Source organism: Choloepus didactylus, chromosome 4, assembly GCF_015220235.1.
Source record: "Choloepus didactylus isolate mChoDid1 chromosome 4, mChoDid1.pri, whole genome shotgun sequence".
Lineage (NCBI taxonomy): Eukaryota > Metazoa > Chordata > Mammalia > Pilosa > Megalonychidae > Choloepus > Choloepus didactylus.
In genome coordinates, this window is record NC_051310.1 from 46,910,485 (window position 1) to 46,924,171 (window position 13,687).

Consider the following 13,687-nt stretch of genomic DNA (forward strand, 5'->3'; position numbering starts at 1 on the left):
CCAACTGAAGAATGAAGTTATTAACCAAATACAGTCCCTATCTTACTTCTTTTTGTAAATAAAAGGAAAAGGTTTCAAGACACATAGAAAATTAAAGGAAAAAAAAGTTTTAACCATATTCCATAATTGTAAAGTTTACTACATGGAAGGGTAGAAATCTTAGTTCAAGTGAAAGGCATTAAAATACAGATAAAGTAAAACACTGAGCAAGGGTTAAGGGTAATGATAAAATATAAAGTAAAATGAATTTGGAAAGACTGGGTAGGAAAAGAATTTAAATAGAATTTCATTAAGGGCTTTAGATTGCCAAACTGTAACAAAAAAAATGGGGACAAATCATAGGACCTCAGAAGAATGGTAAAAAACTATAAAAATCGTATTCTATATCTCAAAAGAACCAACAACTTGTTTGATAATGCAAGCCCTATAAAAAAATCACCCATACACCATTCACTCTAACAATTATCTGTTTTCTTGTCCATAGAACATCTGTTCGTGAATAAGACTCAAAATTTATACATGGCATATCACATTTAAATGTGCATACTCTTTGACCCAGGAATTCTGCTTCAAGGAATCCACCTTTAGGACAAACTAGACAAACACATAAATATATAGGTATAAGAAAGTTCACTACACTACTATTTATGATATTTTAAAAAGGGAAAATATCCCAACTCTCCATAAATAAGTTAAAGACATTTGGAATAGTATGAAGCTGCTAAAGATGATGATGCTGAGCTATATTTACTGCCACAGAAGATAAATAGTAATAAAATAATAAAAATAACATGCAAAGTGCAATAATAATAGCCAACAATTCTTCAGTATGTACTACCTGCCAGGGATGGTTCTAAGTGTTTTAATTTATTATTATCATTTAATTTTCACAATCAGCCTATGAAGTAGGTATGTTATTATCCACATTTTACAGGTAGAATGTTATAGAAGAACATAATTCCATTTATGTAAAATTGTGTGCAAGTGTGCATACATGGGCTGTTTGGGAATAACAAACAATGTCTGAAAGAATAATGAATAAAATGTTGACAACAGTTATCTTTGGTGTTGGGATTTCAATAAATTTACTTTTTTTCTTTTTCTTTTTTGTATTGTCTAATTTTTACATGACTATAGATCAAATTTTTAAACAGAAAGAACAAAACTATTTGAAAATACAGGGAAACATGTTTTTTTAACTGACATAATAAATAGTTTATCTTTAAAACCAGGTGTCAATACAGAAGTAAATAGCAGGCAATATTTTATTCTCTTTTAAAACAGAAAATAAGGCTGACTTCAGTCACTTCGTTAATGTAATTTAACACAAAAAATGCTACTATTTATGGCTAATTAAAAAATTAAAAGTATGACTACAAGAAAGGATGAAATTCAAAATCTGCCTTTTACAGATTATATGATTATATACCTAGAAAATCTAAAGACTACATTAAAATTTTATATAGGTAAGAAATGTATTTAGTGTATGTGTCATAGGTTATAACAAATTGAAAAGAACTACATTCTTATATATTCTGGTCATCAAAAATATATTACCAAACATCCATCAACAGGAGAATGGATATAAGTTAATTATGATAAATCCACCACATCCAAAGTTTAAGTTCTATGCTATTCTGATAAAGAATATGGTAAATTTATATGTACTGATATGCAAATTATCCAAGGTCTCTAAATGAAAAAAAGTACTCTCCTGTGTGTTAACAACAACAACAGAAAAGAACAAGAAAAAAAGTGCACATGTGTAATTGGATAGAAAACTAGAAGGATATACACCAAATCAGAAGTAACAGTACTTACTTTTGGGGAGGGGAATGAAATTGGGGGAGGGTGGAGGGAGCAGAAGACTTTTATTTTTAACTGGTGTATTATTTAATTTTTAGCCCTTGGGATATGTTCATAAAGAACCTTAACTAAACATAAATAAATAAACAAAAAACCTCACATTGTTATAAAAACATTATATATTTGAGTGCTAATTTAACTTAGGGCCACAATAAATTTATTTAAAGATTATTATGTAAAACGTTAATAGACAAAATAAAAATGATATGGAATAAATGCAAAAGTACATCTTATAGCTCTTTGAGAAGATTCAATATAGTAAAGATGACACTATTTCTTAAGCTATAGGTTTTAACATAATATTCAAAAAAAGTTTCCAGTGGCTATCTCTTAGAACTCAATTAGGCAAGATTGCCAAATACAATGTTCCTGAAGGTAATAGAAGTGGATTCTTGTTCTCAGATGTTAAGTCACCCCTTTCCTGCCTGGCTCACTCACTGCCTGTGCTCCTAAGTCCAGTCTCACCGATTCTGTCTGTAAAGTCTTCCCTGCCTTCCCTGACTTCCCTGATGTTCACCTTTCACCCTTTGTTTAAAAACTAGGAAGAGGAGAGAGGCGGGGCAAGATGGCAGACTGGTGAGCTGTAACTTTTAGCTACTCCTCCAGGAAAGTAGGTAAAAAGCCAGGAACTGTGTGGACTGGACACCACAGAGCAATCTGTCTTTGGGCATACTTCATACAACACTCATGAAAACGTGGAACTGCTGAGATCAGCGAAATCTGTAAGTTTTTGCGGCCAGGGGACCCGCGCCCCTCCCTGCCAGGCTCAGTCCCGGGGGAGGAGGGGCTGTCAGCTCCGGGAAGGAGAAGGGAGAATTGCAGTGGCTGCTCTTATCGGAAACTCATTCTACTGATTCAAACTCCAACTATAGATAGACTGAGACCAGACACCAGAGACTCTGAGAGCAGCCAGCCCAGCAGAGAGGAGACAGGCATAGAAAAAAAACAACACGAAAAACTCCAAAATAAAAGCGGAGGATTTTTGGAGTTCTGGTGAACACAGAGGGGGGAAGGGCGGAGCTCAGGCCTTGAGGCGCATATGCAAATCCCGAAGCAAAGCTGATCTCTCTGCCCTGTGCACCTTTCCTTAATGGCCCTGGTTGCTTTGTCTATTAGCATTTCAATAACCCATTAGATCTCTGAGGAGGGCCGTTTTTTTTTTTTGTTTTTTTTTTTTTAAATCCTTTTTGCTTTTTCTAAAACAATTACTCTAAGAAGCTCAATACAGAAAGCTTCAAAGAATTGCAATTTGGGCACGTCAAGTCAAGAGCAGAACTAAGAGAGCTCTGAGACAAAAGGCAATAATCCAGTGGCTGAGAAAATTCACTAAACAACACAACTTCCCAAGAAAAGGGGGGTGTCCGCTCACAGCCACCATCCTGGTGGACAGGAAACACTCCTGCCCATCGCCAGCCCCATAGCCCAGAGCTGCCCCAGACAACCCAGTGTGACGGAAGTGCTTCAAATAACAGGCACACACCACAAAACTGGGCGTGGACATTAGCCTTCCCTGCAACCTCAGCTGAATGTCCCAGAGCTGGGAAGGTGGAGCAGTGTGAATTAACAAAGCCCCATTCAGCCATCATTTGAGCAGACTGGGAGCCTCCCTACACAGCCCAGCAGCCCAGAACTGCCCTGGGGGGACGGCACTCATCTGTGACATAGCACAGTCATCCCTCAACAGAGGACCCGGGGTGCACGGCCTGGAAGAGGGGCCCACTTGCAAGTCTCAGGAGCCATACGCCAATACCAAAGACTTGTGGGTCAGTGGCAGAGACAAACTGTGGCAGGACTGAACTGAAGGATTAGACTATTGCAGCAGCTTTAAAACTCTAGGATCATCAGGGAGATTTGATTGTTAGGGCCACCCCCACTCCCCGACTGCCCAGAAACACGCCCCACATACAGGGCAGGCAACACCAACTACACACGCAAGCTTGGTACACCAATTGGGCCCCACAAGACTCACTCCCCCACTCACCAAAAAGGCTAAGCAGGGGAGATCTGGCTTGTGGAGAACAGGTGGCTCGTGGACGCCACCTGCTGGTTAGTTAGAGAAAGTGTACTCCACGAAGCTGTAGATCTGATAAATTAGAGATAAGGACTTCAACTGGTCTACAAACCCTAAAAGAACCCTATCAAGTTCAGCAAATGCCACGAGGCCAAAAACAACAGAAAATTATAAAGCATATGAAAAAACCAGACGATATGGATAACCCAAGCCCAAGCACCCAAATCAAAAGACCAGAAGAGACACAGCACCTAGAGCAGCTACTCAAAGAACTAAAGATGAACAATGAGACCATAGTACGGGATATGAAGGAAATCAAGAAGACCCTAGAAGAGCATAAAGAAGACATTGCAAGACTAAATAAAAAAATGGATGATCTTATGGAAATTAAAGAAACTGTTGACCAAATTAAAAAGATTCTGGACGCTCATAGTACAAGACTAGAGGAAGTTGAACAACGAATCAGTGACCTGGAAGATGACAGAATGGAAAATGAAAGCATAAAAGAAAGAATGGGGAAAAAAATTGAAAAACTCGAAATGGACCTCAGGGATATGATAGATAATATGAAACGTCCGAATATAAGACTCATTGGTGTCCCAGAAGGGGAAGAAAAGGGTAAAGGTCTAGGAAGAGTATTCAAAGAAATTGTTGGGGAAAACTTCCCAAATCTTCTAAACAACATAAATACACAAATCATAAATGCTCAGCGAACTCCAAATAGAATAAATCCAAATAAACCCACTCCGAGACATATACTGATCACACTGTCAAACATAGAAGAGAAGGAGCAAGTTCTGAAAGCAGCAAGAGAAAAGCAATTCACCACATACAAAGGAAACAGCATAAGACTAAGTAGTGACTACTCAGCAGCCACCATGGAGGCAAGAAGGCAGTGGCACGATATATTTAAAATTCTGAGTGAGAGGAATTTCCAGCCAAGAATACTTTATCCAGCAAAGCTCTCCTTCAAATTTGAGGGAGAGCTTAAATTTTTCACAGACAAAGAAATGCTGAGAGAATTTGCTAACAAGAGACCTGCCCTACTGGAGATACTAAAGGGAGCCCTACAGACAGAGAAACAAAGACAGGACAGAGAGACTTGGAGAAAGGTTCAGTACTAAAGAGATTCGGTATGGGTACAATAAAGGATATTAATAGAGAGAGGGAAAAATATGGCAAACATAATCCAAAGGATAAGATGGCCGATTCAAGAAATGCCTTCACGGTTTTAACGTTGAATGTAAATGGATTAAACTCCCCAATTAAAAGATATAGATTCGCAGAATGGATCAAAAAAAATGAACCATCAATATGTTGCATACAAGAGACTCATCTTAGACACAGGGACACAAAGAAACTGAAAGTGAAAGGATGGAAACAAATATTTCATGCAAGCTACAGCCAAAAGAAAGCAGGTGTAGCAATATTAATCTCAGATAAAATAGACTTCAAATGCAGGGATGTTTTGAGAGACAAAGAAAGCCACTACATACTAATAAAAGGGGCAATTCAGCAAGAAGAAATAACAATCGTAAATGTCTATGCACCCAATCAAGGTGCCACAAAATACATGAAAGAAACACTGGCAAAACTAAAGGAAGCAATTGATGTTTCCACAATAATTGTGGGAGACTTCAACACATCACTCTCTCCTATAGATAGATCAACCAGACAGAAGACCAATAAGGAAATTGAAAACCTAAACAATCTGATAAATGAATTAGATTTAACAGACATCTACAGGACATTACATCCCAAATCACCAGGATACACATACTTTTCTAGTGCTCACGGAACTTTCTCCAGAATAGATCATATGCTGGGACATAAAACAAGCCTCAATAAATTTAAAAAGATTGAAATTATTCAAAGCACATTCTCTGACCACAATGGAATACAATTAGAAGTCAATAACCATCAGAGACTTAGAAAATTCACAAATACCTGGAGGTTAAACAACACACTCCTAAACAATCAGTGGGTTAAAGAAGAAATAGCAAGAGAAATTGCTAATATATAGAGACGAATGAAAATGAGAACACAACATACCAAAACCTATGGGATGCAGCAAAAGCAGTGCTAAGGGGGAAATTTATAGCACTAAACGCATATATTAAAAAGGAAGAAAGAGCCAAAATCAAAGAACTAATGGATCAACTGAAGAAGCTAGAAAATGAACAGCAAACCAATCCTAAACCAAGTACAAGAAAAGAAATAACAAGGATTAAAGCAGAAATAAATGACATAGAGAACAAAAAAACAATAGAAAGGATAAATATCACCAAAAGTTGGTTCTTTGAGAAGATCAACAAGATTGACAAGCCCCTAGCTAGACTGACAAAATCAAAAAGAGAGAAGACCCATATAAACAAAATAATGAATGAAAAAGGTGACATAACTGCAGATCCTGAAGAAATTAAAAAAATTATAAGAGGATATTATGAACAACTGTATGGCAACAAACTGGATAATGTAGAAGAAATGGACAATTTCCTGGAAACATATGAACAACCTAGACTGACCAGAGAAGAAATAGAAGACCTCAACCAACCCATCACAAGCAAAGAGATCCAATCAGTCATCAAAAATCTTCCCACAAATAAATGCCCAGGGCCAGATGGCTTCACAGGGGAATTCTACCAAACTTTCCAGAAAGAACTGACACCAATCTTACTCAAACTCTTTCAAAACATTGAAAAAAATGGAACACTACCTAACTCATTTTATGAAGCTAACATCAATCTAATACCAAAACCAGGCAAAGATGCTACAAAAAGGAAAACTACCGGCCAATCTCCCTAATGAATATAGATGCAAAAATCCTCAACAAAATACTTGCAAATCGAATCCAAAGACACATTAAAAAAATCATACACCATGACCAAGTGGGGTTCATTCCAGGCATGCAAGGATGGTTCAACATAAGAAAAACAATCAATGTATTACAACACATTAAAAACTCGAAAGGGAAAAATCAATTGATCATCTCAATAGATGCTGAAAAAGCATTTGACAAAATCCAACATCCCTTTTTGATAAAAACACTTCAAAAGGTAGGAATTGAAGGAAACTTCCTCAACATGATAAAGAGCATATATGAAAAACCCACAGCCAGCATAGTACTCAATGGTGAGAGACTGAAAGCCTTCCCTCTAAGATCAGGAACAAGACAAGGATGCCCGCTGTCACCACTGTTATTCAACATTGTGCTGGAAGTGCTAGCCAGGGCAATCCGGCAAGACAAAGAAATAAAAGGCATCCAAATTGGAAAAGAAGAAGTAAAACTGTCATTGTTTGCAGATGATATGATCTTATATCTAGAAAACCCTGAGAAATCAACGATACACCTACTAGAGCTAATAAACAAATTTAGCAAAGTAGCGGGATACAAGATTAATGCACATAAGTCAGTAATGTTTCTATATGCTAGAAATGAACAAACTGAAGAGACACTCAAGAAAAAGATACCATTTTCAATAGCAACTAAAAAAATCAAGTACCTAGGAATAAACTTAACCAAAGATGTAAAAGACCTATACAAAGAAAACTACATAACTCTACTAAAAGAAATAGAAGGGGACCTTAAAAGATGGAAAAATATTCCATGTTCATGGATAGGAAGGCTAAATGTCATTAAGATGTCAATTCTACCCAAACTCATCTACAGATTCAATGCAATCCCAATCAAAATTCCAACAACCTACTTTGCAGACTTGGAAAAGCTAGTGATCAAATTTATTTGGAAAGGGAAGATGCCTCGAATTGCTAAAGACACTCTAAAAAAGAAAAACAAAGTGGGAGGACTTACACTCCCTGACTTTGAAGCTTATTATAAAGCCACAGTTGCCAAAACAGCATGGTACTGGCACAAAGATAGACATATAGATCAATGGAATCGAATTGAGAATTCAGAGATAGACCCTCAGATCTATGGCCGACTGATCTTTGATAAGGCCCCCAAAGTCACCGAACTGAGTCATAATGGTCTTTTCAACAAATGGGGCTGGGAGAGTTGGATATCCATATCCAAAAGAATGAAAGAGGACCCCTACCTCACCCCCTACACAAAAATTAACTCAAAATGGACCAAAGATCTCAATATAAAAGAAAGTACCATAAAACTCCTAGAAGATAATGTAGGAAAACATCTTCAAGACCTTGTATTAGGAGGCCACTTCCTAGACTTTACACCCAAAGCACAAGCAACAAAAGAGAAAATAGATAAATGGGAACTCCTCAAGCTTAGAAGTTTCTGCACCTCAAAGGAATTTCTCAAAAAGGTAAAGAGGCAGCCAACTCAATGGGAAAAAATTTTTGGAAACCATGTATCTGACAAAAGACTGATATCTTGCATATACAAAGAAATCCTACAACTCAATGACAATAGTACAGACAGCCCAATTATAAAATGGGCAAAAGATATGAAAAGACAGTTCTCTGAAGAGGAAATACAAATGGCCAAGAAACACATGAAAAAATGTTCAGCTTCACTAGCTATTAGAGAGATGCAAATTAAGACCACAATGAGATACCATCTAACACCGATTAGAATGGCTGCCATTAAACAAACAGGAAACTACAAATGCTGGAGGGGATGTGGAGAAATTGGAACTCATATTCATTGTTGGTGGGACTGTATAATGGTTCAGCCACTCTGGAAGTCAGTCTGGCAGTTCCTTAGAAAACTAGATATAGAGCTACCATTCGATCCAGCGATTGCACTTCTCGGTATATACCCGGAAGATCGGAAAGCAGTGACACGAACAGATATCTGCACGCCAATGTTCATAGCAGCATTATTCACAATTGCCAAGAGATGGAAACAACCCAAATGTCCTTCAACAGATGAGTGGATAAATAAAATGTGGTATATACACACGATGGAATACTACGCGGCAGTAAGAAGGAACGATCTGGTGAAACATATGACAACATGGATGAACCTTGAAGACATAATGCTGAGCGAAATAAGCCAGGCAGAAAAAGAGAAATATTATATGCTACCACTAATGTGAACTTTGAAAAATGTAAAACAAATGGTTTATAATGTAGAATGTAGGGGAACTAGCAGTAGAGAGCAATTAAGGAAGGGGGAACAATAATCCAAGAAGAACAGATAAGCTATTTAATGTTCTGGGGATGCCCAGAAATGACTATGGTCTGTTAATTTCTGATGGATGTAGTAGGAACAAGTTCACTGAAATGTTGCTATATTATGTAACTTTCTTGGGGTAAAGTAGGAACATGTTGGAAGTTAAGCAGTTATCTTAGGTTAGTTGTCTTTTTCTTACTCCCTTGTTATGGTCTCTTTGAAATGTTCTTTTATTGTATGTTTGTTTTCTTTTAACTTTTTTTTTCATACAGTTGATTTAAAAAAGAAGGGAAAGTTAAAAAAAAAAAAAAAAAGAAAAAAGACAAACAAGGAAAAAAAAAAAAAAGATGTAGTGTCCCCTTGAGGAGCCTGTGGAGAATGCAGGGGTATTCGCCTACCCCACCTCCATGGTTGCTAACATGACCACAGACATAGGGGACTGGAGGTTTGATGGGTTGAGCCCTCTACCATAAGTTTTACCCTTGGGAAGACGGTTGCTGCAAAGGAGAGGCTAGGCCTCCCTGTATTTGTGCCTAAGAGTCTCCTCCTGAATGCCTCTTTGTTGCTCAGATGTGGCCCTGTCTCTCTGGCTAAGCCAACTTGAAAGGTGAAATCACTGCCCTCCCCTCTACGTGGGATCAGACACCCAGGGAAGTGAATCTCCCTGGCAACGTGGAATATGACTCCCGGGGAGGAATGTAGACCCGGCATCGTGGGATGGAGAACATCTTCTTGACCAAAAGGGGGATGTGAAAGGAAATGAAATAAGCTTCAGTGGCAGAGAGATTCCAAAACGAGCCAAGAGATCACTCTGGTGGGCACTCTTACGCACACTTTAGACAACCTTTTTTAGGTTCTAAAGAATTGGGGTAGCTGGTGGTGGATACCTGAAACTATTAAACTACAACCCAGAACCCATGAATCTCGAAGACAGTTGTATAAAAATGTAGCTTATGAGGGGTGACAGTGGGATTGGGAATGCCATAAGGACCAAACTCCACTTTGTCTAGTTTATGGATGGATGTGTAGAAAAGTAGGGGAAGCAAACAAACAGATAAAGGTACCCAGTGTTCTTTTTTACTTCAATTGCTCTTTTTCACTCTAATTATTATTCTTGTTATTTTTGTGTGTGTGCTAATGAAGGTGTCAGGGATTGATTTAGGTGATGAATGTACAACTATGTAATGGTACTGTAAACAATCGAAAGTACAATTTGTTTTCTATGAAAAAAAAAAAAAAAAAAAAAAAACTAGGAAGAAAGGTAAACACTTAGTGCTGGTTTAAAGCTGTTATGTACCCCAGAAAAGAGCATGTTCTTTTAATCCATTCCTGTGGGGGGCAGACCTATTGTAGGTGGGACCTTTTGAGTAGGTTATTTCAATTGAGAAATGACCCACCTCATTTAAGGTGGGTCTTCACTATTTTTCTGGAGTCCTCTAGAAAGACAAAAAAGACAGGAAAAAGAAAAAAAGAGCTCAGAGAGAGAAACACCCAGAAAGCTTGGAGAGGAAAGCCCTGGGAGAAACAAGCAAGGACCACAGAAACTGAAAGAGCCAGAACCCGAAAGCAACAAAACTAGGAGAGAAGGAACAGCAGACGCCGGCCATGTGCCTTCCCATGTGACAGAAGAACACCGGATGCCTCGGCCTTTCTTCAGAGAAGCATCATCCTGTTGATGCCTTAATTTGGACAGTTTCACGGTCTAAGAACTGTAAATTAGTAAGCTAATAAATTCCCATTGTAAAAGCCAACCCATTTCTGGTATAATGCATTCCAACAGCTTTAGCAAACCGAAACAAGTTTAACCCAGGAATGGCAAGATCTTATAAGACTACCGAATAGCATCAGAAACAAAATGGACGTATTCCAATAAATAAAAATTTAAACATTTTCATAATGTATAAAAACAAAAAAAGCAAAAGGAAAACAACAATCTAGAAAAACAAATGACCAATCCTTGCTATATAAAACATGCAAAGATTTTTAAATTCCCAGTTTCCACTTGGTAATTGGTTCAAACTAGACGAAGAACAGGCAATAAATCATCTCACACAGAAAAAGAGCACAGTCTCCACATCATGAAAGATATTCAAAGTCAAATAAAATATCTTTAAGCTTTTAATATACCTCCAAACTATCAAAAATATTATTAAAGTAATAAAACCCAGTAGAAACAGGTGCTGATGATACAAAATGTTTCAACCTTTCTGGAACAATTTGGCAATATGTGACAACAGATATAAAACTATTTATGCCTTCTAGATAAATACATCCTGGGTGATAGGCCATAAGGAAATAGCCCAAACAAAGTAATGTGTATAGATATTTAATGGAGAACTATTGTAAAGCAGAAAAACGGAAACCACACAAATGTACACAAAAGGATTAGTAAAGCAAACTACATTACATTACATAACATAGTAGGTATAGCAGCTATTCAAGTGAGAAGTGAGATTGCCTACACAAAAAAATAGAAAGTACATAGAAAATGTAGAACAAAAAAAAGTATATATGAATAACTGCACAAGTATGCTCATTGACAATGTGGGGAATGTGGACAGAGACAAATCATGTAAGGGATTTCCTAAAAGTTAAAAAAACAAAAAGGTCAGGCATGATCCTGGTATGGATTTTGGGCTTGTCGTGAACTGATCAGAGAAGGAGATTTGGGATTAAGGATTAGAGCTTTCCCTCCTGTGACCCCAAACCTTCTGTGGTCCCAAACTTTCCTGTGATGAGTCTCCTTTTTAAATTTTAATTACAGTAGCAAATAAACTGCCATCCTAGGGTAAAAATTATCTTCCCACAAACAGTGTCATTTTATAACCCCCACCTCATCAGCTGTGGCTACGAAACAAGCACAGAAAGAGCAGGGGTTACACCCGATCTCCTGTTCAACACTGGCCCACCACTCTGGCCTCCTCCAGCCCAAGGCAGTGTACAAGATCCCAGATATCTTGAGTCAAGCAGCACTTATCTGGCAATGGGAATCCTGCCTGGTGGAGAGCAAGATTCCACTGAGCCGACATATTCTAAAAGACAAGTTATTTAAACTCCATCAGCGGAGACTTAAAAATATCATTTGAGTTTCTGGGATTCTTTCCATAGTTTCTTGGCTCTCTCAAATGAGACATCATATGCATTTGGGACAGATTCTCACCTGGGCCCTATTATTCTGGACAACAAAAAAGGAAACCTTTCTCAAGTCAAATTTAAGGGACTTAAAGGCGTGGATATACAAACAAGTGAAGATCTAGTGAATCGTATGTGTGCACTTACTTTCCACAGCACATATGGTGCTTGTCCGGCATCCCCAAGCCAAGAACAAGGACACAGTACTTCTGTGCCAAGTATTTCTGTGCTGCTGCTAACTTACTTAGAACCAGTTCCATCTCTTTTTTCTCTACACGGCCCCTGAAAAGAAAAAAATGACGATTCGGATTAATTTTGACAAATGCCTATATTAAATAGTGAAAAGTAAGAATTATAAACTATTTTGAAAGAAATACAAGTCAGTCAACAGACTTCACTCATTCTTTCGTTTATTTTATGTGAACTGTGGCATAGGAAGGTCCTCAAAGTCTCCTGATATTTATCATTACGATCAGCATCACAAGTTTATGGTGAATTTTCATTGTTTTATAAATTCTTTATACTGTATGTTATCTATCCTCAATTTTATATACAGGTAGAACTAATTTATATAGAACAGTTCAACCAATAAATTACTTATACTGGTCACTGAGGTAGTTTGCAGCCCACTTTCTAGAAGTTTTGCTAAATCAGTTGTGAAAACTGTTCTGAGCTTGCTGTGTGTTCCTGATGTTACTACTGACTTTGGGGGCTCAATGATTGAACCTGGGCCTACTCTAAATCCTGAGTTTAATTGTGTTTGCTAAGGAAGCATTTGTGGACTCTGGGAACTTCTGCATTAATTATAAAGACATTGATTCCCTTAGAAAACACAGCCCCAGGTTCAAGTGATGGCAAATGAACTTTCAAAAAGACAACCATTCTTTTTTTTTTTTTTTTTTAACATTTTATTTTGGAATAAATTCAAAGTTATAGGAACAGTTGCAAAAACTATACAAACCCCATACACAGAACTCCAGCATTCCCTGACCCCCTCAATACCCTGATCCACTAACTTTAACATGTCACACCACTATTTCTTTCCCTCCCTCTTTCCCTGTCTATCATCCATCACCTATTGCTCTGTCTTCTGAACATATGAGAGCTAGCTGCACACCTCCTTGAACAAACACTATAATTCTCATATACAATTCCCATGAACAAGAACATTCTTTTATGCAATCCCATTAAGTGCAGCTAAGAAGTACAAGAAATTCAATGATACAAAGCTTACACTCTATATTTCCTTTTCCTTGTGTCTCAACCATGTCCCTTTGAGCCTCCTGTCCTCCATCATCCGATCCTATCCAGGGTCATCCTTGGCATTCAATTGTAAGACAACCATTCTTAGGTTATAGAATGTCTGAAGCCTAATTTTGGAAGTGTTTGCAGTACAATACAGTAGGAAACAATATTACTGACAATACATTCCAATGCACTGCTATTGAAAGGCAAAGCGTCACTAGCTTTTTTTCCTGCCTTTTGTCAGAAAGATTTAAAACAAATGAAATGCACTCTATAAACAATAGCCACAATCACCCCTTCTGATGTTAAATACTAGGCTGACCACATAAAGATATACT

General features: G+C 37.6%; 1 protein-coding gene across 5 annotated transcripts in view; it reads right to left on the reverse strand.

Moving 5' to 3' along the window:
- The window catches only part of PPP1R36 (protein phosphatase 1 regulatory subunit 36), a 72,196-nt gene that overhangs the window by 33,524 nt on the left and 24,985 nt on the right, over positions 1-13,687 (reverse strand). For all 5 annotated transcript variants that reach the window (XM_037832538.1, XM_037832540.1, XM_037832539.1 and 2 more), the window contains one exon: positions 12,252-12,386. In XM_037832538.1, the coding sequence (XP_037688466.1) occupies positions 12,252-12,386 (135 nt within the window). The remainder of the gene's footprint in view (positions 1-12,251; positions 12,387-13,687) is intronic.